This window comes from Lactuca serriola, chromosome 9 (assembly GCF_051521515.1).
Source record: "Lactuca serriola cultivar US96UC23 chromosome 9, Lser_US96UC23_V15, whole genome shotgun sequence".
Classification (NCBI taxonomy): Eukaryota; Viridiplantae; Streptophyta; class Magnoliopsida; order Asterales; family Asteraceae; genus Lactuca; species Lactuca serriola.
Genome location: NC_136416.1, coordinates 69,823,340 through 69,851,241, shown reverse-complemented (window position 1 = coordinate 69,851,241; position 27,902 = coordinate 69,823,340). Strand labels below are relative to the sequence as shown.

Below are 27,902 nucleotides of genomic sequence, written 5' to 3'. Positions count from 1 at the left end.
TAGAGAAAGAATCGGTGCTTCACATAGCTTCTTCTTTAGCAACTCAAATGCTTCTTTGTGCTTATCACTCCAAGCATAAGTAGCTCCTTTGTGGGTCAAAGCTGATAGTGGAGTAGCGATTGAAGAAAAGCCTTGGATAAACCTTTGGTAATATCCGGCTAATCCCAGAAAGCTTCGGATATCCATGGGACTTTTCGGTTGTTCCCACTTCATCACAGCTTCAATATTTGCTGGATCAACCATTATCCCTTCTTGGTTGACCATGTGACCCAAGAATTGGACTTCTCGAATCCAAAAATCACATTTGGAGAACTTTGCATACAACTTCTCCTTCCTCAAGACTTCCAACACTTCTCGCAAGTGTCTACCATGCTCCTCTTGGCTTTTCGAGTAAATTGAAATGTCATCTATGAACACTATCACATATTTATCAAGAAACCGTTTAGAAACCCTGTTCATGAAATCCATGAATGCTGCTGGAGCATTGGTTAGTCCAAACGACATAACTAAAAACTCGTAGTGTCCATATCGCGTTCTGAATGCAGTCTTCTCTATATCCTGCTCTCTCACCTTCAGCTAATGATATCCTGACCTTAGGTCGATCTTTGAAAAATAACTTGAACCTTATAGTTGATCGAACATGTCATCAATCCTCGGCAACGGATATCTATTCTTTATTGTTACCTTGTTCAGCTCTCTGTAATCGATGCACATTCTCATACTTCCATCTTTCTTCTTTACGAATAACACCGGAGCTCCCCATGGTGATGAACTAGGTCTAATGAAACCGTTGTCCAACAACTCCTGAAGTTGCATCATCAGCTCCTTCATCTTCGTCGGTGCTAGTCGGTAAGGTGCTTTTGCAATTGGAGTCATCCCTGGTAACAAGTCTATTCTGAACTCCACTTGTCTATCAGACGGTAATCCAGGAAGATCTTCGGGAAATACTTCTGGATAATCACACACGACACGAATGCTCCACGTCTCCTTTTTCTCATTCTTAGCATCAATCATGAATGCCAATTATGATGTACATCCTTTGGTCAAAAACTTTCTGGATTTCATTAGAGAAATGATTTCAGAATTTACTTTGCTTTTGTCCCCATACACCATAAATGACTCCTTCCCTGGTAGGTTTACTTTTACTATCTTCTTCTTGCATAATAACTCGTCATCATTGGCGCTAAGCCAATCCATTCCCAGAACGATGTCGAAACCATTTAGTTCGATAGGCAATAATTCCTCGTGGAACTTATTCCCATTCAAGTCAATGAAAATGTTTTTCATGCAATGGCTAACAAGTCTAAACTTACCACTAGTTCGATAGGCAATAATTCCTCGTGGAACTTATTCCTCCTCCAAACTTTTTTGAATCAAACTTCAAAAAATTGCTTTTCTTATTGAAACCTGAAGTTCCTTCAAACTTTATGTTTTCACCAACTTCAACTTGCTGGCGGTTCTTCCCTTGATCATGTCTTCAACAGACTTGGCAGCCCAAATAGCTGCCTCTAGAGTAGGTGCCTGACGTACTAGCACAGCGTACTCCCATGGTAGTCCTTTTGCGTATCGGTCCACTTTTTTCAGCTCGTCTGGGACAATGTGCAAAGCAAACTCCATTTTGTCTGTAAAGGCATTGGTGTAATCATCGACTGACATGCTGCCTTTAGTCAATGTCTGAAACTTGTTCTCCAACTCTAGTAGATTTTGGGCCGAGCAGAGGTTGCGCTTGAACTGCACCAAGAACTCTGCCCATGTCAGTTGCAATGGCTCATTAGGGCTTAGGGTCTTCCCCAAAGTGTTCCACCAACGAATAGCTCCACCCCTGAACTGACGTACTGCAAAAAAGTGGTTTGCAACTTGCCTTTGCAACCACACGTCATGAAGGCTAGCTCCATTTCCGAGATCCAATCTATAACTCCGATCAGATCTTCCTTTCCAGTGAAGTTCGATGGTTTGCAAGTCAAAAATTCTTTTTACTTGCATCCAAGTCCATCAATTCCTCCCTCCTGGTGGTTTTGTCTAACTAACGGTGGGTTGGCTTGACCAACAGTCCCACTGAAGTTACCTCTTTCTGAATGCCCTTCATTCAACTTGGGTTGTTCAATCGGTATTGAAAGTTCTTCACGATTCTGCAGAAGCAGACGTGTCGTTTCTTCCATATGACGATCCAACATCGTTTGAATCATCAATTGTACACCAACCATTTTTATTGGTTCAGGTGTTGCTGCTACAACAGGTACTCGCTCACCCACAGGTGGTTGATTTCTATCTTCGTTCACGTTTCCAACTCCAATTCTGGTTCTTACCATTTTTGATCTACACACAGAATAAGGTGAATTTAGATCCTCAATCATGAAGGATAATTAAATCATCCTTATCACTCGGAAACGTTTACATGCTATTTCTAATACCGTAATCATACGCTTAGAATCCTAAAAACATGAGGTTTCCAGATCCAGTTGGCAACAAACCACAGCTCCGAACAAATAATATCATATATGGCAAACATATAACATTTAGCACATAAAATCATTTTAGACAACTTCCCTAAAATAAACTAGTGCTCGTGTCTAAAATATGACAGACACTCATCTCACAATCTTCACTTAGCATTCTAAGTTTAAGTCTAGAAATCCTACAAATTCCTAGTTCGCTTAAACTAATGCGCTGATACCAACTGTGACATCCCCAAAATCACGGCCAGAAAAGACCGTTTTCATTTATGCTTTTAAAATAATTTCAGAGTAAATCCATTGATTTAAAAAGAGTTGCGGAATTTGTCCCCAAAAAATTACATGATAAAATAAGATTTATCATAGCATTTCTTGAAGAAATGTCTTTTGATTATATATCAAAACTCGGGATGTCATGTTCTGATACAGACACAAAAGCATAAACAATAAAACATAGACCTTACACATTTTTATACAACTACTGGTCTATAAACAAAAACGTCTTCACAAGTTCTCCAACTTATGCCATCGTGCCACTACCTATAATACAAAGAAACTGAGTGGGTCAAGCTTGGGAGCCTGGTAAGCATATAAGGTTTTCAACCCATACTAAATAATTATATTTAATTCAACCCTAACTATGTCAGAAATAAGGCGACGCCGGAGGGTTTTATAACTAAAGGTTATGTTTCTAAAGAAGATTTATCATTTTGTTCAATGTACCTTCGAGATTTGCAAAATCAATTCATTCGCGTTGAAAGAAACGAGGTTGTTGTCGTTGAAAAAACAAATATTTGGATGTTTGAGTCTAAGGGTCGACTTCCAGCGCAACGCAAATCAAACATCTTGATCTAAGGGAAAAATGTAATATAGAATGTTTTATATTGAATAGATATGAGGAAGTCAGAACATACATCAAGTATGTGTTCTTATCTTTATATTTTGTTATCTAATGTTAGTATTTTTCCATTCATCAATTATATATATATATATACATATATATATATATATATATATATATATATATATATATATATATAGAGAGAGAGAGAGAGAGAGAGAGAGAGAAAATTCAAATATGAGCATCCTGAATGTGATGAAAAGACCGCCGAATTTCCTAACTGGTTTCTTAAAAAGATGATAATAATTAACAAAGAAATATGTTTGATCAATATAAAGAATCACAAATACATAACACATTAACATATGTTTAATAGGTGTTTCAGATGGAAGTAGAAAATTCTCCAAAATTCTATAAATAGTTGTCAGCCCTTTCAATGGGTTCATAAATGAATGTTTATACTTACACAACGTGCATAGACAACGATGATAGGTTTATGGTACTTAGTCGTGATGCACAATGCAAAACTCTAGGTTCTGGTGTTGGGTGAGAATGGAGAGAAATGTTATGGCTAGTTAGAAGAGATTATAGAGGTGTAATATACATACGATTATCCAAGTATAATATTTCGGTGCAAGTGGTTCGATACGGGAGATATTCCTGATGGTAATTTCACCAGTATCAAAACAAAATGAAAATCATACCAAGATGATCAACTCATATATGTTTCACAAGCCAAAAAAGTGTTCTACATTCGTGAGCCTTCTCGAAGAAACCAAAACAAAATCCCTCGTGTCGTCGAGCATGTTAATCATCTAAGTATTTGGGATCGACCATCCAAAATTACTTGTGTCCATAATGTCGATAATGTAGAGGCTGAAATGTTGATGATGTGGACATAGTTCAAAACAACTCTTCATCCAACGCTAGAATTTTTATCAACTTCTCACAATACTTTCAAAACAATGTTGATGTATCTCAAAACACTGCTGATTATGATGATGATGACAATACTGAAGTACCTGCGCCAATGGGTAGAGTCGATAATGTTTCTGAGGAAGAGACTAATTATGATGATGACGATATTGATTATGATATTGAAGAAGACATTGAAGTATATGAAGGACATTCGAATTAAAAAAAAATCATATGTAACGGAAAACTTTGTGTATGTTTTTTTTTTGTAATAGAAACTTTATTTGAATATCAAATTCAAATTTTAACATTTATTCATACTGTTTTCTATATTGTACAACTTATAATTTTGCGGGATAACTTTTATTCGTATTGTGTTTCTATATTGTACATCTTATAATTTTACAGGCTATATATGGGGTTTAGTTGGGTGATACTATTTTACACGATGGCCGATGTGATGGGCTTAGGACATGAAGATGATGGAGCTGAGGATCCACCACCTCCGGTAGGCTTTGGTCATGGACAACACGAAGAGGATGGTAAGTATTATTATGATATATTTATTAGCTATTTATATTCATTTATTATAAACTATTGTGACTAATATTTATAATTATATTTTTCAATTAAGCAACCAAAAAGAAGAAGAAAATTATCTAAATGCATCCAACTATCAAAGCTTATATGATCAAACAAGGGAAACCTCGTGGATTTGGATTTTGACAAAGAGCTCACATTTTCCCCTGTCGGGACATGGTAATTACTTTATCCATGAGATTGGGAAGTATATGTGGGAGAACATCCCTTTTAGTGCATCTGGTTGAGATAATGTTTCCCCCCACTTTAAGGAATGTTACAGTCGTGCATCTAAAGGTAACTTGGATAATATTTTAAGTTTAGTTGTCACTGGTATTTAATTAACTAATTTTTTGTATTTGTAGAGAAATTTTGATTTGGATAAGGTTAATTTGGATCCCCCAGTGTGCTCAGTTGTTGTGGAGCATTAATTCAACTCTACAAAAAAATTATAGAGGCCGAAAGAATAAAGCACATACTTATTTTCAGACTGTCAGAGGGTTTGCAGATATCCCAAGGGAATTAGCCACCTAGTCGAACATTTTCAAACACCCGAATTTGTAAAGCGTTCGACAACAAACAAAGGAGTATGTGCATAACAACAAGTTCTAAACAGAGGGGGATCGTGCTAGTATAGCGGTGCCTGTTTCAAATAAGTGAGTTATGATATATTTAACTGTTTATTTCAAGTATAATTAATCTAATTTTTAATGTTAAATATGACAAAACTAGCCTCGAAGCATTTCGTAAGGCTAATACCGATCGTTAAGGGATATTTGGTAATCCTACAGTCGAGCAACAATACATAAGTGGTTAATTTGTATTTTTATATAAGTGTTTGTATATATATATATATATATATATATATATATATATATATATATATATATATATATATATAATGATGTTAATGATTTTTTCAAAATACAGAACACTTTACTGTAAGAGATCAATCAACAAACTCAAGCTTCTTTTGAATCAAGCGGTCTAATATCTGAAGATATAAAAAAAATGTTTTTAAAGAATATTGGGTGCTCGACGTGTCCATATCAGAGGCAGCGGACGTAAACCTTCTATGCCTGTGTCTATGTACGATCAAGAATAACCACTGACACAACCACCACCACAATCATAAGTAATTGTTAGTTTAGTATAGTACATCGCTATAATGGAAAATTGAATTAAAGATCAATGCTATAAGGTATATTTCATATGTGCATGATGTTGTTTGGTTATAGTTTGATATGTTGGTAATTTGTAATTTGCTAACTGTTAGTTTTTTTAGTATACAAATGTAAGTTCAATTGAGAAAACAAATAATGTGAAGGATGAGAGAATTATTCTCAGCCAACCATTTATTTTTGACATAAAACGTTATATCGTATCGACGCGACGGAGGATGAGTAGTAATTATATATGAATATAAATGTGAGTGTATTCATATATGAATTCATCACCTCCCGCCACAACCACCAACCACCACCACCACCTCCGCCACCAATCACCCCTGTCATATTCATATATGAATAATCACTTCCTTTATACTTATTCATATATGAATATAGGTACACATATATGTATACACACACACTCTTATATATATATATATATATATATATATATATATATATATATATATATATATATATATATATATATATATGAATATACTTATTCATATATGTATTAATACATAAATATGATCTGTTCTGTTGGGCCGATACACTGGAGTGGTTAAACGTTTAAGAGGCATATTCGAAATGAGTGATCCATATTCACTATTCTGTCTCAACTTCTTTTTTCTCAACTGAAACCTCATATATATATATATATATATATATATATATATATATATATATATATATATATATATATATATATATATATATATATAACTATGTTCAAGTATATTAACTAATTATTATGCGGATATCGTATGCTATGAGAATTACTAAGAGACTAAGTTGTTTAGCAATTTGAATACGTTCAACCTTACAAATATATCATTATTTTCATGCATTCTCGCTAATTATTATTTATTTTTGTTCTCACACATCGTTTTTCACTCATTTTCATTCTAACAGAGTACGACCCAAGAAATATTCTGACAAACAGACAAAAATGAGAATAAATAAGTGTATAATAACTTTTTAAACGATTTAATTAGTGAGAATGTGTGTTAATGACAACAGTTATGTAAGATTGAACGTATTCGCATTGCTAAACAACTTATTCTCTTAGTAAATCTCATAGCATATGATATCCGCACAATAATGAGTTAGAATAGAATAACCTAAGCATATATATATATATATATATAGGTTTTAAATTTATCAATCTCTCTCTCTCTCTCTCTCTCTCTCTCTCTCTCTTAGTTGGTGGGTAATAAATGACACCACATCTTACTGATAGGCAAAACATGACAAAAATAAAAATAAAAAAACATAAAAAAAAAACTTATGTGGCGCCTATGTGATACCGGATTTTTGTTGGCAAAAACATCAACATATAGTTTAGCTTAAAGAGTCACCAATAACGCAAAATTTTATTAAGGTGCTACTATATATATCCTCTCACTCACATAAAATAAATCAGACATATTGACAATGACTACTTTAATTGTCGAGTTTTCTAAGTCGGACTTGGGGGATCTTCATTATTTTTTTTTTGGGTATTTCCGTTGTTCGTGTTTCCAAGGTTCTGTTTTTGTCTCAACAAAAGTATGCTTCAAAATTCTTGGCCGAGATGACATGTTGCATTGTAAAACAACCACTACCCCAATAGACTTATCTGTCGAACTCGACGGTACAAGTCCTAAAGTTCAAGACCCAACTTTATATTGCAGTATTGCTGGAGCTCGCCCATATCTTACTTTTACACGCCTAGATCTTACTTATGTTGTTCAACAGTTATGTTTATTTATGCATGTTCTTAGGAAACCTCATTTGCCTACTTTTAAGAGAGTTTTGCGCTATGTTCTAGGCACAATAGATTACGGTCTTTAGCTGTACTCCCATTCATCTTCAAATATTACTACTTATTTTGATGCCGATTGGGTTTGTTGCCGTTCTACAAGTCGTTTCACTTCTGGCTACTGTGTGTTTCTCGGTAACAACTAGCTATCTTGGTATCTAACCATCTCCAAATCAACTGCTGAAGCTGAATATAAAGATGTTGCTAATGTTGTTGCTGAAACCTTTTGGTTATGTAACCTCCTTCGTGAGTTCACTCTCCTCAAAAGGCTACCGTTGTTTATTGTGACAATATCCAGTGTTGTTTATCTTGCTTCTAATCCGGTTAAACATCAACGAACGAAACATGTTGAGATTGATATACATTTCGCTTGAGACAAAGTTTTTTTGGGTCAAATTCAGGTCTTGCATGTACCCTCCTCAGCACAGTATGCATATATTTTCACTAAAAGTATGCCTTCTCCGCTCTTTCTTGATTTTCGTAACAGTTTGAACGTTCAATGCGCTACCCTTCACATTGTCGGGGGTTGTTAGTGGACTTTATTAGTTAGGATTTATTCTGTTGTATTTGTCCATAGTTTGTAGTGGCCTATCCGTTTTTTATGTGGCCCATTATATTGTTTACGATATATATTCATTAACGAATGAATAGATGTTTTAAGGCGAAAATATTCTGATTACACATCAAACAATTGGGATGTACATATAGAATAAGCAAAAAGAATCAAGCAGAAAAGTAATAGAAGTTTAATTACATGAAAAATATATCAACGGAAAATTCTAGAGAATTGATTTAAGAAAATTGTAGGTCTAATTCATCTTGTTCTCGATGGCATTTTTGGAACCCTACCGGAATGCTTCTTCATATCAAAAGTTTCATAATAATCAGTATCATCATCAATAAAATCATCTTCATCCTCGGTTTCATCAACTCGGTCTTTAACAATATGTATCTCCTTTAGGGCCGGCAATTCTCGACACGACACGCGACATGACACGAAATAAACGGGTTTGGGTTGAGTTTTTCAACACGCCAACCCGTCAACCTGCCAACCTGTCAACACGTTTATTAAACGGGTCATATATGGGTTTCTCAAAAAATAAATGGGTTGACCCGCCAACCCGTTTATATTTTTAATTAAAAAAAATATTTTTTATTTTTAAATGTATTTATATTTTGACTTGTGGTCCTAACTCATAAGGTCGTAAGTAAGTTTGTAACAAATTGATTTTCCTCATTTTTTTCCCTAAATCAAATGGCGTATCAGCGTATGTTTGTATGAGCGATTGAGGCATTGAATATGTTTCTATGAATGTTTTTAATTTTCATTTGGATGTTTAAGCCTTTAAGACTTAAGTTGTTAAGTCTCTAAAATTCAGATATGTTTGCATCAACCATCAAGAATTTATTCATGTTTAAATGTTAATTTTATTTATGGAATCTGACCTACGAACCCAAATCTAACCCACAAACCCGCCAACCTGTGAACCCGTATAAATAAATGGGTCCGTGGGTCATATATGGTTTATGTTCCAAAACCGCCAATCCGTGACACGCCAACCCGTGACCTGTATATTTAAATGGGTCGTGTTTGGTTTACATATTTTGACCCGCCAACCCGCCAACCCGCGACACGCCAACCCGAACACGACTCGATTGCCAGGCCTAATCTCCTTCCTCCTACTACCAATACCACTCTTTAGCCATTCCACCACCTCCAGCATGCTGGGACGATTCTCTGGATTACTATCAGTACAAGCCAGGGCTATCTTCACCACAACCTTTAGCTGCGCATGATCAAATCTACCCTTGAATCTAGGGTAGGCGATGAGCTCATATGAATCCTTTTGAACAAATGGAGTCGCCCATTGTATAATATCAAGCTTGATACCTCCAGGGAGCTTCTCTAATGGCTTTTTACCACTTAAGATCTCAAGTAAAGTATCCCATAGCTATAAACATCACAGCTTTCTGAGACTTTTCCCCACATGGCGTACTCTGGTGCAAGATACCCTAGGGTTCCTTTTACCCTTGTGGTCATATGAGTAACCCCATCTGGTATAAGTTTCGCGAACCCAAAATCAGCAACTTTTGCTTGAAAATCCGAATCTAGAAGAACGTTACTCGCTTTTATGTCTCGATGGATTATATGAGGAGCTACTTCATGGTGCAAATTAATACCTATTCATTAATGATAAATTCAACCAGAAAGAGTTAGAAACTAGTATAAGATCTAGATTAGACCCCTGAGGTAAGAGCAATGGAGTCTTGTCGAGGAGTTGTTCATTGATTAGTGGAACTTACGCTAATCCTTCTGCTGAACCAATGGCAATGCTCATTCGTCGAGGCCAATCTAGGAGACAATCGACAGCAAGTTGACCATAGACAATAAGCCTTTCATCTCCCCCAGCATAGAACCCTTTTAGTCCTAACAAATTCTTCTGTCGAACTCTTCCAAGAATCTCCACCTCAACTGCAAATTCCATTTCAGCTTTCGCGTTTATTGACTTGAGCCGTTTCACTGCTAACTGCAAGATGATATAATTAAAAAGAAAAAAATATTAACGCTTATGTACGAAAGTAAGTGTAAACAAGTGTATCATCATAAACAATATAACAAAATTTGGATAAAAAGGGATAAAAGATTGCCTCAGCCCCTTTACTTGTTCGACCCCAGTAAACACTTCCAAACGCTCCTTCTCCTATCTTGTTATCGTTATGGAAATTGTTGGTCGCGTGCACAAGTTCTTTGAGGGTGTACATATTCCATGGATAATCCGTTTTCTTTTGGGCACTGCATATAATATACCAGAAATTGAGTTGAAAAGATTAATAACTATAACAAAATAAGATTTGATCAGTGAGCATACCTGATTGTTGGTTCTTGATCTTCATGAGAAGTGCAGCAAAAGCAGTTCTTTAACATATTTTTCATGGTTGATTGTCAGGATTAAAGAAATTTGGGAATTGGTAGATAAAAGTTGATCAAGGAGTGTGCAGATGTAGATGGAGACAGGAATTGGGCTGAATAAGGGGGAGAAAAAAACAGTTGGAAATTAACAGCAAGAAGATGATGATAATTTCCGATGATCACAAAGCTCATGGAATGACAAAATTGGATTTAAATGACAAACTTTGGACCTGGTCTTTGTTTGAACTTTGAAATAAGACAGTCTCTCTCTCTCTCTCTCTCTCTCTCTCTCTCTCTCTCTCTCTCTCTCTCTCTCTCTCTCTCTCTCTCTCTCTCTCTCTCTCTCTCTCTCTCTCTCTCTCTCTCTCTCTCTCTCTCTCTCTCTCTCTCTCTCTCTCTCTCTCTCTCTCTCTGTGTGTGTGTAAACAACATAGCATCTTCTTCGGTACGCTAGAGATGTCAAAAACCCCTGTGGGACCCCGATACCGTACGGGACTAAATTTTCAAAAAAGCTGGGAGCAAGGGCAAAATTAAACCCCGCTTATTTTCGGAACCGGGGTCGGGAGTTGGTATTTCCGTCCCGTACTCCCGCAAGGGCCCCGGTTGTACATTTATGTAAAAAATATGTATTTATTATAAAATACATATACAAAATAGATTTTCTAATTATAGGTTTAAGTTAGGTTTCACTTTCCCGTTTCCAACTAATGGATATTGAAGAGGTAGTGGATTTATCATATATTTTTTGACATGTAAGTATTTTATATTTGTAATATTGGATTTATCGTATTTTATATTTGTAAGATTGTTGGAATTGTCGTTTTGTAATGTCGGACTCGTAATGTTGGATTTTAAATTTTTTAGTTTCTAAATAATTAGGTTTTAAGCTTTTAAAGTTATTAAAAATAGTCTTTTGTCGCCTAAACCAAAGTAGTTGTTTAGCAAAAAAATCGAATTTTAAGCCTGTAAACCGGGGGAACGGGGGCGGGACAGGGGGCAATGGAGGTAACCGGGGGCAGGACCGGGGGCTATGTAAACGGGGAAGTTGGGGCGGGACCGGAGCGGGGGCAACAACTGATTTCGGGGGCAGGAGCGGGGGAAGCTATTTCCGCTCCCGTTTGGTCCCGTTGACATCCCTACATACGCTATTTTACAAAGTGAAATACCCACTTTATCCTCTAAACTCCCGCTCAAATTTCCAATCCTATTATCTTTCCTTTGGTATATGATCTTATCCCAATAAATAACAATCATAATCCTCCACCTATTTGAATTTGATGGACTAGGCAAGAAATCATGAACGTAATCAAGTTGGGACGTCTGTAAACATCAGATTCCATCCCTGGCCCATTCGAACCTTGGATCTGATCAATGGTTAATGGATCTCCCTGTTTGAATGTTGTTTGGCGTTGTTTCCTTTTGTGTTTCTGATAAATAACGAAATAATTGAAGGGTCACGATGATCCTTTATTTGGCATGGACTATGTCCTTAAATCTCTATATGTTTTGTTGCCAACATCAAAGAGACCAGTAGGCAGTTCATTAGGAGCTTGGAGCCGCATTGTTGCTGGAAAAAGTAGGGTAGATACTATCTTTCATCATGTGACTAAATAAGAACCAGAAAGAGCAGTATAATTGGTGGTTATTTATAGGGATAATGACTTTGGTAATATATTTTTCGATTTGTACACATTTGGTCACTAAGTTTTTTTTTTCGTCCACATTTACCCCTTCAACTTGTTAAACACTACACATTGAGTCCTTATGATCGGTTACTCTAGGTTAGCTGGGAAAAATAACTTAGTAGGGTAATATATTTCTCATTTTGTACACATTTAGTCCTTAATATTTTGTACACATTTAGTCATTAATATTTTTTTGTTTCAAAATAAGTCTTTTTTGTTTTTGTATTCATTTAATACATATGAATGATTTCTTTAAGTTTTTCTCATGAAATCTTACGTGAGACAATCATTGATGAGGTGTGTAGGTTGTTGATGCTTATGTGTAACATCCCATTTTCACAACAAAAAAATTTCTTTTTTAACTAAGGCAAAACTCCCTAATTATAAATTCATTATTAAAAAAATCGTTTATTACAAAATACATTAATCGAAAATCAAAGTACTATAATAAACGCAAAATCCTCAATATTGTTGATGAGTATGTACAGTTATGCGTTCGCCTTCCTACGATCAACGATAGAACCTGAAAACATAAACAACTGGGTAAGCATAAAGCTTGGTGAGTTTCTCCCAAAATACCCCATACAATAAACGTATTATCATGCATAACGGGCCCACACTCATCAGATTGGAGTACCCTGCCCCAATCAGTCATTGGATTGGAATGCCAACATACAACATGTCCAATGAGTCATCAGACTGGAATACCTAGGGTTTGTTTGTCTGCCGCATCAACCCACCCGCTCTTTTCGAGCCTCTGTGCCTAAGGCTTACAGTCAGTCGGTACCATGTATCTTGGCCTACAACACATAGCAGGACCGCCTCAACCTATACGCAATGATACATAACCAACAATCCGAGGAATGTGTAACCATAATAATCAGATGTGAGATAGTAAGTAAAACTATATTACTTTTTAATAGGGGTAATCTAAACGAAAGTTGTAGTAGACTAAAATACGAATGCATGGATATAATGATCGTTAAAATTCAAGATCATATGAAGAAGTTATGATGTTCTATACACATGACCTAAGCAACCAAGTAGTAGAGATTGCGATGGACATAAGCATCAAAAGCCTCAGACATCTCATTAATGATTGTCTCACGTAAGATGTCAAGAGAAAAACCTAAGGAAATCATTCATAAGTACTGAATGAGTACAAAAACAAAAATGAATTATTTTGCAACAAAAAAAATATTAAGGACTAAATGTGTACAAAAATATTAAGGACTAAATGTGTACAAAGTGAAAAATATATTAGCCTATTAAGTCATTTTTACCGGCTAACCTATAGTAGCCGGTCATAAGGACTAAATGTGTACAATTTAACAAATTGAAAGGGTAAATGTGGACGAAAAAAAAACTCAGTGACCAAATGTGTATAAATTATATAATATATTACCCTTTAAGTCATTATCCCTTATTTATAGGATACGTGAATTAACAATATGAATTTTTATTCTAGTTTGAGAACCAACTTAAAAAAGGCAAATCAGGTGAATTGTGAATTAATTATTTCATATATCACCTCCTGATTTTTCCATGAACCATATTCTCTCCATTATAACAATTTAATCCCACCTCAATTATTTTAGAGGTTCATTCCACACTAGTGTTATACATGGCTGTAATTTTCAAGAATGAGTATTTGCATATTTTTGCAAAAAAATAAAGTTTTGGTTTTAAGCTTTTACGAGTGGATTGAACTTAGTTGGTGCATAGTAGGAATTAAAACCGTGATTCCACAGTTGACAAAATCATAAATTAAATGGAGAAATGGTAGTTATCCAAGACAAGCTACATGTAAGTGATGTTGTAATAATATATCTATTATAATTAAAAACTTTGATACTTATGCTTTTGAAGAAGGTATATTTATTCGTAGTTGATTTTTCATTGAAATTTTCTTGTAATTAGTTAAATTTTTTGGCTCATCAAAGGAGATTATTATTTTGTTGTTTCTTATATAGAACTGTATAGTCGTCTTTAATTTTCTTTGAGTGCCTTCAAACGATAGTGAAACACTAATGGTTTTTTTTTCTTTATTATCTAATTCAGGGAATTGGAAACCCCATATACATGAACCTACATAAGATGCTACCTAATTTTGAATTGCCCAACCCTTTATCAGATGGTGCAACAAGGTCCCTTTGTTTCACCATATCACTCCCAAGTGCTCTAACCCCCCCCCCCCCCCCCCTTTATATGATCCGTTCCTTTGGCACTTGATCATTTCCTTTGTTAGATGATCCATTCCCATCTCAGATGATTTATTCCTTTGTCACATGCTCCATTAACCCCAAGTGCTCCATTGTGATCTAAATGCTCTATGTTGGACAAGACTTCATACCTTAATAATCTCCCACTTGAAGGCTTGAACAACTTCATCTGACATTCAAATTTCACCATTCTTCAAAGTACACCCTCTCTCTCTCTCTCTCTCTCTCTCTATATATATATATATATATATATATATATATATATATATATATATATATATATGTAAAGCCGTTCTCTTCAAACTTCTGAAAGGCCAGTTGAAGCCATGCAAAGCTTCAACTTCTCAGTGGTAACCACCTTGGTGAACATATTAGCTGGATTCTTCATTCCAAGGATTTTCTTTAAGTTTAGAGTTCCTTCATTTCTTAACTCTCAAATGAAATGGTACCTCATTTGAATGTGTTTCGTTCTGCTGCGAAACACCGGATTCTTTTTTAACTGATCTATACTTTGTTTTTCAAAATGTAGTACATAATCCTCTTGCTGTATTTCTAGTTCTGACAAGAAAATCTCCAACCATATGATCTCTTTGGCAGCTTCTACAAGTTCCATGTATTCTGCTTCTGTGGTTAAAAGTGGAACAATCGTTTGTAACCTTGACATCTAGCGGATTGTTTTACCTCCAATTGTGAACACATAACTTATTGTGCTCTTTCTTGAATATGCACATCCACCTAAGTCTGCATCATCAAACCCTTCTAAAACTACCCCTTTTCTTCTGAAACATAAGAAACACTCAAATTTTCCTTTTAAGTAGTGCAGTAACCATTTCACTCCTTCCCAATGTTGTCTTCCTGGATTTGACATGAACCTACTCACAACTCCCACTGTATGAGCAATGTCTGGGCTGGTGAAAACCATTACATACATTAAACTACCAACTGCAGATATGTATGGAACTTTAGTCATGTATTCTCTGTCTTCTTTTGTTTTCAGGGATTGCTTTTGGTAAGTCTCAACTGACTCCCCAATGGTGTACTTCTGGCTTTCGCATCTTCCATGTTGAACTTTTCTAAAACTTTCTTGATGTGTTTGGGTTATGAAAGTTTTAGTGTACCGGTAATTCTGTCCTTGGCTATGCTCTTACTCAATATTTGTTTAGCAGCCCCTAACTCCTTCGTCTCGAACTCACTGGCTAACTACTTCTTTAGCTTATTGATCTCTTGCATGTCGGATCCAACAATCCAAATGTGATCAATATATAACAAGATGATGATATAAGCAGGCTTGAATTTCTTCAAATAACAGCAGTATCCATCTCACATTTGTTGTACCTGTTCCTCTGCCTTAAGCTATCGAACTTGAAGTTCTACTGCTTTGGAGCTTGCTTTTAAACCATACAAACTTTTCTTTAGTTTTCACACCAAATTTTCCTTGCCAACTATGGGCAAACCTTCTAGTTGTGCCATGTAGATGTCTTCTTCAAGGCCGCCATGGAGAAAAGTTGTTTTCACATCTAGTTGCTATAGATGGAGATCTTTCGAGGCATCAATTCCAAAAACTATTCAGATTGTTGTCATATTCACAACTGGAGAAAAGATCTCATTGTAATCAACCTCCCTCTTATGTTGGATACCCTTGACTACCAATCTTTCCTTATATATCTTGGTGCCATCAATATCATCCTTAACTCGAAACACCGACTTGTATTGTAGTGCTTTCTTCCCTGCTAAGAGCTTGACCAAGGACCAAGTGTGATTCTTGCCAAGTGAGCTTAATTCTTCTTTTATATCCTTCTTCCGTTGTATGGATTCTTTCATCCTCAAGGCTTCTGGATAAGACTCATGTTTTCCATTCTCTGTCAACAACAAGAAGTTTGTTGAAGGAGAATACCTGACTGGAGTCCTTTGTACTCTAGTGGATCTACGGACGGTAGAAGTTTCGGTTTCTACACCTTTCTTCTCTAAACTACTATCATCCATGTTCCCACTCTCTCCGGTTTCATCAGAACTCCCACTGCTTCTTGAACTTTCACCTTTCTCTAGAGTATTGATAGGTTTTATAATGTCATCTTTTGAAGTTTCTTCTAACTCAACTTGTTCTTCCTTTTCTAGTTATTTGTTACTGCTTGAGCCCTTAGCAAGTTCATCCTTGTATAGCACATTCTTGTTGAATACCACATCCCGACTTCTGATAACCTTTTTGTGCTCGTTATCCTAGAAGTGGTATCCCATTTCTTCCAACCCATAGCCTATAAAGGTGCACCTTTTGACTTTGCCTCTACCTTGTCTCTCTCATAGTCATTAAAGAAGACTTTAATGTGCTTGAATGAAACCTCACGACCTTGTCATTCTTTCTCTGGAATTTTGAATAATATGGGAACTGAGGTCCTCTATTGATTTAGTATGCAGCTATATTGACCGCATTTTCCCAAAACATCTTGGGTAAACATGCATGCAGTCTCATGCTCTTCGCCCTTTCATTCAATGTTTTGTTCATCCTCTCAACTACTCCATTCTACTGAGGTGTTTCTGGAACGGTATTCTGCATCCTAATTCCATGTTCAACATAGAAATCAAGGAATTCTTTGCTACTGTGTTCGCCCCCATTATCGGATCTGAAACACTTGATTTTCAAGTTAGTTTCATTTTCCACCATCGCTTTCCGTTTATTGAAAGCACTGAAAACTTCAAATTTTTGCTTCAAGAAATAGACCTAAACTTTCTTTGTGCAGTCATCGATGAAAGTAACATAATACTGGGATCCTCCCACTGAAGCAACTGAAGTGGGACCATAAACATCTGAATGAATAAGCTCGAATTTCTATGTCTTGGGTGGATGTCCTATCTTCACGAAAGTAACTTTCTTATATTTACCAAGAATACATAGCTCATGGACATCTAATCTCACGTTCTTTAGATCTAGAAATCTTCCTTCGAAGGCAAGCATATTCATTCTTTTTTCACTCATATTTCCAAGTCTTCGGTGCCATAGAGTGGATGCTCCAACTTTTTCAACAACATGTGCCTCTTCATCAGAAACTTCCATCATGTAAAGTGTACCCCGCTTTTGACCTCTGGCAACCACCAAGTTTCCCTTTGTCGCCTTCCACCGATGATCACCAAAAGTGACATGGTGACCTTCTTCATCAAGTTGCCCCACTTATTTCACCATTCTTTTCAAGTCTGGAATGAACTTGACATTCATCATAGTCCACTTCGTACCCAAAGTAGTCTTGAGGACCACATCCCCAACACTTGCAATATCAAGGCTCTTGTTGTCTGCTAGTCTGACCTTCCCTTGGTATTGCCTGGAATTCTACATTACTAGCATGGAATGACGCACCAAAATCTATGATCTAGGACCCAACTGAGTTTTCAATTGCATAGATAATAGCATCTCCTTTAGAGTCTAATGCAATATTCATCTCATTCTTTCCTTTGTCTACAAGAGGCTTCAGACATTGATTCTTAAAATGCCTCTTTTCTTTGCAGTTCCAACACGTGATGTCCTTCCTATTTTTTGATACACCTCTCTTCCTCGACTTTGATCTTCCTCTACCCGCACTCCCTCTGTTGGACTTTCTTCCTCTTTCCTCAATACTAAGAAGACTATCAGAGGATTGTCCAACACTTCATATGCACACATCCTCACTACGGATTAAGTCACGTATGCCTTCGAATGTCAGCTTGGCACCTCCAGCTGAGCTACTGACTGTTGTCACTGTTCCTGACCAACTTTCGGGTAATGATAAAAATAGTAGCAATGCTTTGACTTCATCTTCAAATTTAATCTCAACCAATGTTAACCTTGAAATGATTGAATTAAATGCGTTGACATGATCAATCACAGAGCCACCTTCCTTCATCTTCAAATTTACTGTGACATTCCCATTTTTACAGCCAGAAAAGACCGATTTTGTTTATGTTTTGTTTGAAAATCAGAGTAATATTTTAAATAAAAGTGTTGCGGAATTTGTTCCCAATATAAAATATGATAAAGATTTATCAAAGCATTTCCGAAGAAATGTATTTCTTTAAAAACCTCGGGATGTCATATTCGATACAGATCAAAAGCATAAATAGTACAATATAAGCCTTACAACATTTATTCATATCTACAGGCCTATAATTCGTAATCCCTCATCCAAACATCACATCTATGCTCGAGTGTCACTGCCTTTAATACAAGAAACTAAGTGGATCAGGCTTGGGAGCCTGGTGAGAACATAGGCTTTTCAACCCACAATAAATAAGTTTATTATTATCATCAACCAAACAAACCCGATTACTCGTTCCTGTTATCCTCACTTTACGTCCCTAAAACATCTAATACAAGGGACCCAGTCTAAGGATTTTCATCGGGGCGACAACACTGCTTCGGGTGTTCCTCAGCAATTTATGTCAAATAATGCAACCATGTGGGGGATGGAGTACTACTGGCGAACACTAAGTTCAAATAAACACCTACAGGTTGCGAGTCTGCTAGCGTTCCACTGGACTGTCTATAATAGGTCGTCGTCGTTATTTATACTCAGCTAGATAACTGAATCATCTTAAACAACGAAGCCTCTCATCATTTTATTTCATCACACACCAACTATTACATCTACCCATGTTTTACCCAACACATTTTGTAGATATAAAATACATATACAGTTTAAATCATTTAAAACATGTATAAAAACGTTCATTCAGCATAGACAATAACAAGTATTCAGATAATATGCACACATAGCACGTAATTCATATAAAATACTTCATATCTATGTGTAAGATGAAAGTAACTATGCACTCACTTGTTAATACAGGCGTCAGCCTCCGTTATCTCGTGGTAAGTAGGGTATGAGTATCAGTCTGTTTTCCTTCAACCACTTATCCTCTCTCTACTAGAACGACGCACTTATCTGTAGCAACACTTGTAAAGTACAGTAAACTGTAATTTTTATTACTTAAAATTGAACTGTGTGTGGTAAATGGTAATGTTACAGATATTGTGAATTGATTTGCGACCCTCCGATCCTAATATCATATTTCAACATTCGATTTTGGTATTTATTAACTAACCAAAATTTCAAAATCAAATGTCAAAAAAACCATTTAATACGTGGGATAAATTTGGCTTAAAAAATTATATGACTGTGGTGTGACTCCTAAAATTTGAAGTATGAAAAGATTTCAAATTAGAGAAGAGATAACAAGAATACTTAATTATATTCATAAACTAATAAAAAACAGTTTAACTAAACTTTTATTATGTTTTAATTTGTTTTTTATTTAAAAATATATAAATAAAAATATATTCGTGATTGTAATATACTATTATTACTTTATTATTCAATATAAAATCAAAAAGCATGTTATTACCTCATGGGATAAAAATCGTCCTTTTAATTATTAATTTATTACAACACATCTGATTCAAATGGAAGGGATATGTCACAATTGTAAACTCCTTTACATTTGGCTATGCAGGAAAAGGTTTCTCGCCTTGTATACTCCTTGTGTGAATCGAACTTTTAACTCAAATTATTCAATAAATATCCAATAGTTCTAGCCTACGTACCTTGTAAACTCCTAGTTAAAATTCTCAATCTAATCATTTTGACATAAGAAACACAAAAAACACTCCAAGGTTCTCTGCTAGTTAATGATTAATGTATGCAGTTTAACAAATTTACTAGGGTTCTCTGCTAGTTAATGATTAATGTATCCAGTTTAAAAAATTTACCAACTGCACCTCAAACTAATGGAGAACATGTACAACTCTCATCCTTTCTAATAAATGAAGGTTTTTTTTGCCAGTTGTCAAATTATTAAGATTTTTGACACTTGTAATTTTATTCGGAGTTTTAGAATTATTATTTTCTACTTGTCATTTTTAGAAATTTTCATTTTTTTAAAATAAAATTTCATATAAGAAAAGAAAATCATTCTATTAATTTGATAATAAAGTCTAATAAATACTCTAAAGAATATTTGATTTCTTTTATAAATGTTCCAAAATATTACATTATATTATGTACAAATATTATTTTATAAAATACTTAATGTTTAAATATTGATATTAAATTTTTATTTTTAATAAAACCCGTGTAATACACAGGTCTCACACCTAGTAGCATAAAATACAAATCACTAAATCATTATTCCATCAAAAACATTCACCACATATACATACACTCAATCAAAATCTCCATCAGAATCATTATCATTATCATGATCATGATAAACCAATCCATCATCATCATCATCATTATCATCATCACCATCACTAACCTCCACCCCATAAATTTCATCAAGCATATTCTGAGAGTTCCAATCAGGCGGGAACGTCTTCTGAAGTGCTTCAGTGATATCACCGCCACCTCTTTCAATCTTCCTTAAACAGCGGGCCCAGTGGACAGCTGTCCCCATATCAACCGTTAAACCCGATTCCACCATTTCAGCACAAATGTGTTGAACTCCCGAGTAAATATAGTCTTCAGCTACTGAAGCTCTTGATAACAATGATGTCATTAAACAATGGTAGACAGCTCCATCAGGTTTTAATCCAGCAGATTTCATATCCTCAAAACATTTTAAAGCTTTTTCAGGAACTGAAGCCCGGGCCCACCCATGGATTAGGGTTGTGTACGTTTTCAAATTAGGGTTTAATCCTGCTGCCTCCATTTCCTTCATTGTTTTCCCTGCTCTCTGCACTCATAATTCATAATCAATCAATAGATTAGCCACAAAAATAATAATTAGTAAATAATAAAAGTAAAAAAGGGTAAATTGGGAAAAAGACAATACAAGCATATCTCCAGCTTTACAACAAGCATTGATGAAAGATGTGTAAGTCCGGATATCAGGTTGAACCCCTTCTTGCTTCATTTGTTGCATTAAATCAGCTGCTTCCCAAACATCGCCTCTTCTAGCCCATCTAAAAAGACAAAAACAAGATTAGTACTTTTACTAATATTATAAAATTACTATAATCTTATTATAATTTAAAAAATCGTACCCATCTATAAGTATGTTGTAAACAAAAGTATTTCTTGGGATTTTTCGGGAATGCATTTCTTTAGTAACTGCTAAAGCACTTTGCATCCTTCCAGCTTTACAACAAGCTTTAAGTAAAGCCTCATATGTGAACACATCAACATCCAATCCTTCATTTTTAAGTATAGAGAAATACTCAAATGCTTTTCCAGTGTCACCTAATGATGCATATCCATGCATGATTGTTGTATATGTATGTTCATTAGGTGTAATCCCAGCCACCAACATTTCATCTAATATTTTTACAGCCCTTTCCATCTGTAAAAATTAAAAAAAAAAATCCATCAACTTTTTCACAAGTTAAAAATATATAAAAATAGACATACATACCAGGCGTTTTTCAACAAGACCAAGGATCAGGGCATTGTAAGTGTGGACAGTTGGAATGCAGCCACTCATTCTCATCATATCAAAGACTTGAATAGCTTTTATGGCTTCTCCTGCTCTTGCATAGCCATGGATGATTGGCATAAATGTGCGTGAAGTTGGTTTGTGTCTTACTTTTTGCATCTCTGAAACTGTAGTAATTGCACGATCCATGTTTCCCATGCCACAAAATGCTGTGATGATGTTGTTGTAAAGCACAACATCTGGCTTTAATCCGTCTTTTATAACATCTTCAAATATTGCAAATGCGTTAGCCCAGTCTTTTAGCTTTATGAATCCGTTAATCAACATTGAATATGTCTTCATGTTATGCTTTATCCCGTTCCATTTCATTGTTTCACTCACCTCCAACGCTTTTGAAACTTTTCCCATCTACAAAAATTCATCATATGACACCGTATCAGTGTAAGCAGATACCACCAATAAAGCAAAAAGCATATACTACCAATAAAGTAGGAAGCAGATACATTCAATAAAGCAGAAAGCATATACTACCAATAAAGCAAAAAGCAGATACCAGCAATAAAGCAGAAAGCAAGTACTACCAATAAAGCAAAAAGCAGATACTAGCAATAAAGCAGAAAGCAGATACATTCAATAAAGCAGGAAGCAAGTACTACCAATAAAGCAAAAAGCAGATACCAACAATAAAGCACAGAAAGCATATACTACCAATAAAGTAGGAAGCAGATACATTCAATAAAGCAGGAAGCAAGTACTACCAATAAAGCAAAAAGCAGATACCAACAATAAAGCAGAAAGCATATACTACCAATAAAGTAGGAAGCAGATACATTCAATAAAGCAGGAAGCAAGTACTACCAATAAAGCAAAAAGCAGATACCAACAATAAAGCAGAAAGCATATACTACCAATAAAGTAGGAAGCAGATACATTCAATAAAGCAGGAAGCAAGTACTACCAATAAAGCAAAAAGCAGATACCAACAATAAAGCAGAAAGCATATACTACCAATAAAGTAGGAAGCAGATACATTCAATAAAGCAGGAAGCAAGTACTACCAATAAAGCAAAAAGCAGATACCAACAATAAAGCAGAAAGCATATACTACCAATAAAGTAGGAAGCAGATACATTCAATAAAGCAGGAAGCAAGTACTACCAATAAAGCAGAAAGCAGATACCAGCAATAAAGCAGAAAGCAGATACCAAATATAAAGCAGAAAGCAAATACTAGCAATAAAGCAGAGAGCGGATATTCGCAATAAAGCAAGCAGGTACTACCAATAAAGTAGAAAGCAAATACCAGCAATAAAGTGTAAAGTAGAAAGCATATGCTAGCAATAAAGCAGGAAGCAAATGATAGCAATAAAGCAGGAAGCAGATACAAGTTATAAAGCAGGTACTAGCAATAAAGCAGGAAGCAGATACTAGTAATAAAGTAGAAAGCAGATAGTAGCAATAAAGCAGGAGGCAGATACTAGCAATACAAGCTAAAAGTAAGATGTTAAAAACTAAGCAACCAATAGAAAGTGAAAAGGAGGTTAGAAATTCCTAAAAAGACAAAAAAAAAAGTATATGAAAAAGATAAGCATGGTACTACAGATAATGATTTGAAGTTACCTTGGTGTAAAGATTAATAAGACATCCGTATGTGACTTCGTTTGGGGTAAAGCCACATTCCTACAAAGGGTTTTCAAGGTTAGTGTAGTAAAAGAGATAAATACAAATCTTGCCTAAAAAAAAAGAAAAAAAGTAACCTTGAGTCGCTTATAGACAATGAGACATTTATCTTCATTTTTAATCATTGTATAACCATCCATCATTGTGTGGTAAATATCCATTGTAGCATCAATGCCCTCTTCTTCCATCTCCCTAACCAAGGCTTCAGCACCCTCCATGTTGAAGGCTTGGCTGTGTGTGTGTGTGTGTGTGTGTTTTTCAGAGTGTTACAAAATATATTTTTTTCAAATTTAAAATATATAATTAGAAAGGAATACTCACCAATGTGCATAAATTATGTTTCCATATATAATTGCATTCAAAGTGGTAAGCTTGTCTTTGGCTTCCTTGAACCACTTATCTGCAGCACTTCCAAAATAAAAAATTGAATATTTAAGCAACTATTGAGTATTGACCATTTAATAGATACATACTTACACATATATCATATATGTATATGAATTATGTATGTGTATCAGTGTATCTGTGTGTGTGTGTGTGAGAGAGAAGGAGAGAGATTTACTTACTTTATATCACCAACTCTAGCAAATCCTCCTATAAGAACACTGTAAGTCACCAAAGTCAATTCAATCCCCTCGTCTTTCATTTTCCTTACACAAAAAAGAGCCTCCTCCATATCTCTACCTACTGCATAAGCGTGAATTAGGCTGCATAAAATAAGTTAATTTAATGCAGGAAAATGAAAAAAGAGGATAAATTTGAACTCAATATAGCAATATCCCTTACGTGGTAAATACATGTGAATTTGGCTCAATTCCTCTACCCCTCATGCTCTCAAACATCTCTCTTGCTCGATGCATGTCACCTTTCTTTGCATAATACTTAATCATCAATCCAAACTCTGTCCTGGAAGGCTATAATAGTCAACTTTTAGAAAAAAGAATCAATTTATTTATATAATAGAGTAAAGAAAGAATGTTCAGGTTCTAGATACCTTTTTGATCCTTTCAAAAGCTTCAACAATAGCTTGCCAATTTTTTGGTTGAGTTCCTAGCACTTTTTTGAGCTCTTTTCTTGAAACATGTCTCTCTTCTTCCCATTTTGACTTGTAATCTACAGTGTCATCCCCTTCAATCCACCTAGCCCTATCTGCAGATTTCTCCTTCATTCGCCTCCCATCATCAAGTTTTACAGTTAACACCCTCCCATGAAACTCCATACCATCAAACTCAACTGCTTTCATTGCTGAATTTTCAGCTGTTGTGCCTCCATATATTACAAACCCAAACCCCATGTTTCTTTCAGTATCGTTGTATCGCTTTATTGATATCACTTTCTTTATTGGCCCAAATTGTCTGAACAATTCTTCAAGCTCGTTCTTTGTTATCCACCATGGAAGATTCCCCACAAAGATTTTTCCCTTATCACTGTACTCAATTCGTGTGGGTCCCGAATCACCGTTATTCTCCATTTCATCCAAATCAGTTTTGTATGCAGAAGAATCTGGCAGTGGTTGTGGTGGAGCTGGTGGAGGCGGAGGTGGAGGTGGAGGTGGGGGAGAGAGTTTGCTGGTTAACCAGAGCTTCTCTGTTAGGGTTTGTGAGTTGTTATTATTACCAATTGGGTTTCTTTTAAGTGTTTGAAGGGGATTGGTGATGTGGGTTTTGGGTTTTGGAGGGTGGGGATTCGTGGTGATGGGTTTGAAGGGTGGTTTGTTGTTGGTGGGGCGGCGGAGGGATGAGGAGGTGGAGGTGGAGGTGGAGGTGGAGGTGGAGGTGGAGGTGGTGGTGGGGTTTTCAGAGTCATGGGAGCAAGCGGTGATGGAGTAGAAAGGGAGAGTGGAGGAAAGGGAGTAAGGCTTACCAGAGAAAGTAGAGCAGCAGTATGTGGTGGAGGAAGCAAGGGAAAAGTTATTCATGATGATGGAAATTGGAGATTGTATTCAGTCAGTTCAATTGGTAGATATATGTAATCGACTCCTACCTAAAGATTCTCCAGCAACTAAAATTGATCAATTAAAATAAACATATCACAAGAAGGATTCGGGAGATATAATGATATATAAAGCAAGTTCATACCATAAAGAACAAAACAAACACCCAAAAACTGATACTCTTCAAAGAGAAGATACATTACGTGATCCTTAACTTTTATGGGTTTTTACTTGCATATCATACAACTTTACCAATCACAACCTATTATTTTCACAGCCATATAAGTTATGTTGTTATTGTCCAAATGTTCATCCAATTAACAAACTAAAATCAACAAAAGAGATATATGTTTTAAATTGTTTTTTATTTAAAAAATTGTATTGTATCTATACTAATAAATAAAACCCATTTTCTGCCACATATCATGTCCTCATTGATTTGGACACATGGCATTTTAATAGATTTTTAGAATTTATTTATTTCCATATGTAATTTTCTGATTTGTTCACATATCATAACTTATTTCGGTTATAATATTGAGAGAAATAAATGTTTCCTTGAAAAAGAATTGATATATTTATAATGTAATAAATGTCATAATTAATGAGAGCTCTAAAATTGATATTGATATTAAATTTAATGTTTAAATATTGATATTAAATTTTTATTATAAACCCGTTTATTACACGGGTCTTACACCTAGTAAATAATATATTCAAGATTATAATATACTATTGTTAACTTATTATTCAATATAAATCAAAAAGCATGCTATTACCTCTTGGGATTAAAATTGTCCTTTTAATTTAATTATATTGCTGCATACAACCGTTGCTAAATGGTGACAAAGTTTGATATAAATGACAATTGTTTTAAGTTAAATTTCTATGAGTAGGATACGAGGGAACTAAACATATAATTCTCATAGTTGGGAAGTTAGGTTGTATTTAGTGTCACAGCTATCTGATAAGCTAACTTATTTTTCGAGCTTTTTAAAATTGTCAAGTTTGACAATTCAAAAAATAGGTTATAAGTTAGCTTTTTAAAAAACTACTTAGGTTATGTTTTACGTAGCTGAAAAGCTAGTTGATAGATGAAAAACTATTTAGGCTATGTTTGTTTTTTAACGTCTGCAGGCTTAAAAAACAAACCAAACCATAATCTGATTTCTGATTACCAAAGCTTTAAAATTCTAATTTCTAATTTCTTAACTCATTACCAATGAAAAAAAATTCTGATGTTTGATATCTTAAGTCACTAACAGCAATGATAATCTAATTTTTAACATAAACAAACAATTAGCTAGCTTTAAACAAACATCAAACATCCCAAGCATAATTTGATTTTGAAAAAGAAAAAAAATTGATCTTGAAAACATCATGGAATACTCAGATTAAGCATAGACAAACATGAAAAAAAATCATCTACCAAAAATCCAATCACACAAATCAGATTTAAATAAAAAAAAAAATAAAAAAAAAAAAAAAAACCCTAATATTCTAGAAATTAGAAATCAAATGCGTTTCTTCAAAAATCAGAGAACAATTGATTTCAAATCAAATGGGGAAAAAGAGATGGAAAGTGTTACCTGAAAGGAAAAGGAGAAGGAGAAGGAAAATCGGTCAAACAGAAGGAAGATGTCGTGTGTTGAAGGGGAGCATTTGTGTCCGTCGATGGTTGTGAAGGTGGGAGCTTCTGGTCGGTGCGGTGGTCGGTGCGTCCGGTGGACGGTGATTCTGGTGGTCGGTCACAAGGAGGACGACGTACGGTGGATAACAACCGGTGGAGGAACGATTGATGATGAGGAGAGGTATGGAGGCGCTAAGAGAAAATAGTTACGTGATTTTTTTGTTAGGATTAAATGAGATGTTTTTTAAGGTTTGGATAATACATAGCTTCCAACAGTGCTCGTGCATTTCATAATCTCGTTAAGTAGACAAAGATTCAAGGGATAATGACTTGAAAGGGTAACGAACTTTTGATTTTGTTCACATTTAGTCACTAAACTTTTTTTCGTTATCTATTTGCCATTGAACTATTGAAATTGTTCACATTTTACCCTTATGACCGGTTGTTACCGGTCATAAGGGTAAAATGTGAACAGTTTCAATAGTTTAGTGACAAATAGATAACGAAAAAAAGTGTAGTGACTAAATGTGAACAAAATCGAAAGTTCGTTTCCCTCTAAAAAGTTCAATGACTAAATGTGAACAAACTTCCTATTGTATTATGTTTTAGCAAATTATTTATTTTTGTTTAAATGTAGCAACATTTGTTGATGAAGAAATCTATGAAATAAAAAAACAAAATGTAAC

General features: G+C 35.1%; 1 protein-coding gene and 1 pseudogene across 3 annotated transcripts; both read right to left on the bottom strand.

Moving 5' to 3' along the window:
- Positions 1-8,427: 8,427 nt before the first annotated feature.
- LOC145077045 (PTI1-like tyrosine-protein kinase At3g15890) lies at positions 8,428-10,881 on the bottom strand (annotated as a pseudogene). The gene is made up of 5 exons (XR_013692920.1): positions 10,632-10,881; positions 10,411-10,555; positions 10,064-10,289; positions 9,414-9,936; positions 8,428-8,713 (listed from the first exon to the last, which is right to left on the bottom strand). The product of XR_013692920.1 is annotated as a PTI1-like tyrosine-protein kinase At3g15890 (transcript).
- Positions 10,882-20,630: 9,749 nt separating this feature from the next.
- On the bottom strand, positions 20,631-27,457 carry LOC145072247 (pentatricopeptide (PPR) repeat-containing protein). 2 transcript variants are annotated; one of them, XM_079018643.1, is made up of 11 exons: positions 27,176-27,457; positions 24,648-25,654; positions 24,440-24,567; positions 24,220-24,360; positions 23,975-24,061; positions 23,731-23,884; positions 23,594-23,653; positions 21,954-22,382; positions 21,586-21,881; positions 21,375-21,504; positions 20,631-21,275 (listed from the first exon to the last, which is right to left on the bottom strand). In XM_079018643.1, the coding sequence occupies exons 2-11, from the start codon at positions 25,569-25,571 to the stop codon at positions 20,763-20,765; spliced, it is 2,862 nt and encodes a 953-aa protein (XP_078874769.1). In that variant the 5' UTR covers positions 25,572-25,654; positions 27,176-27,457; the 3' UTR covers positions 20,631-20,762. The 2 variants fall into 2 exon arrangements, with proteins under 2 accessions (XP_078874769.1, XP_078874770.1); XM_079018644.1 differs by having other exon boundaries at positions 24,648-25,636.
- Positions 27,458-27,902: the final 445 nt, after the last annotated feature.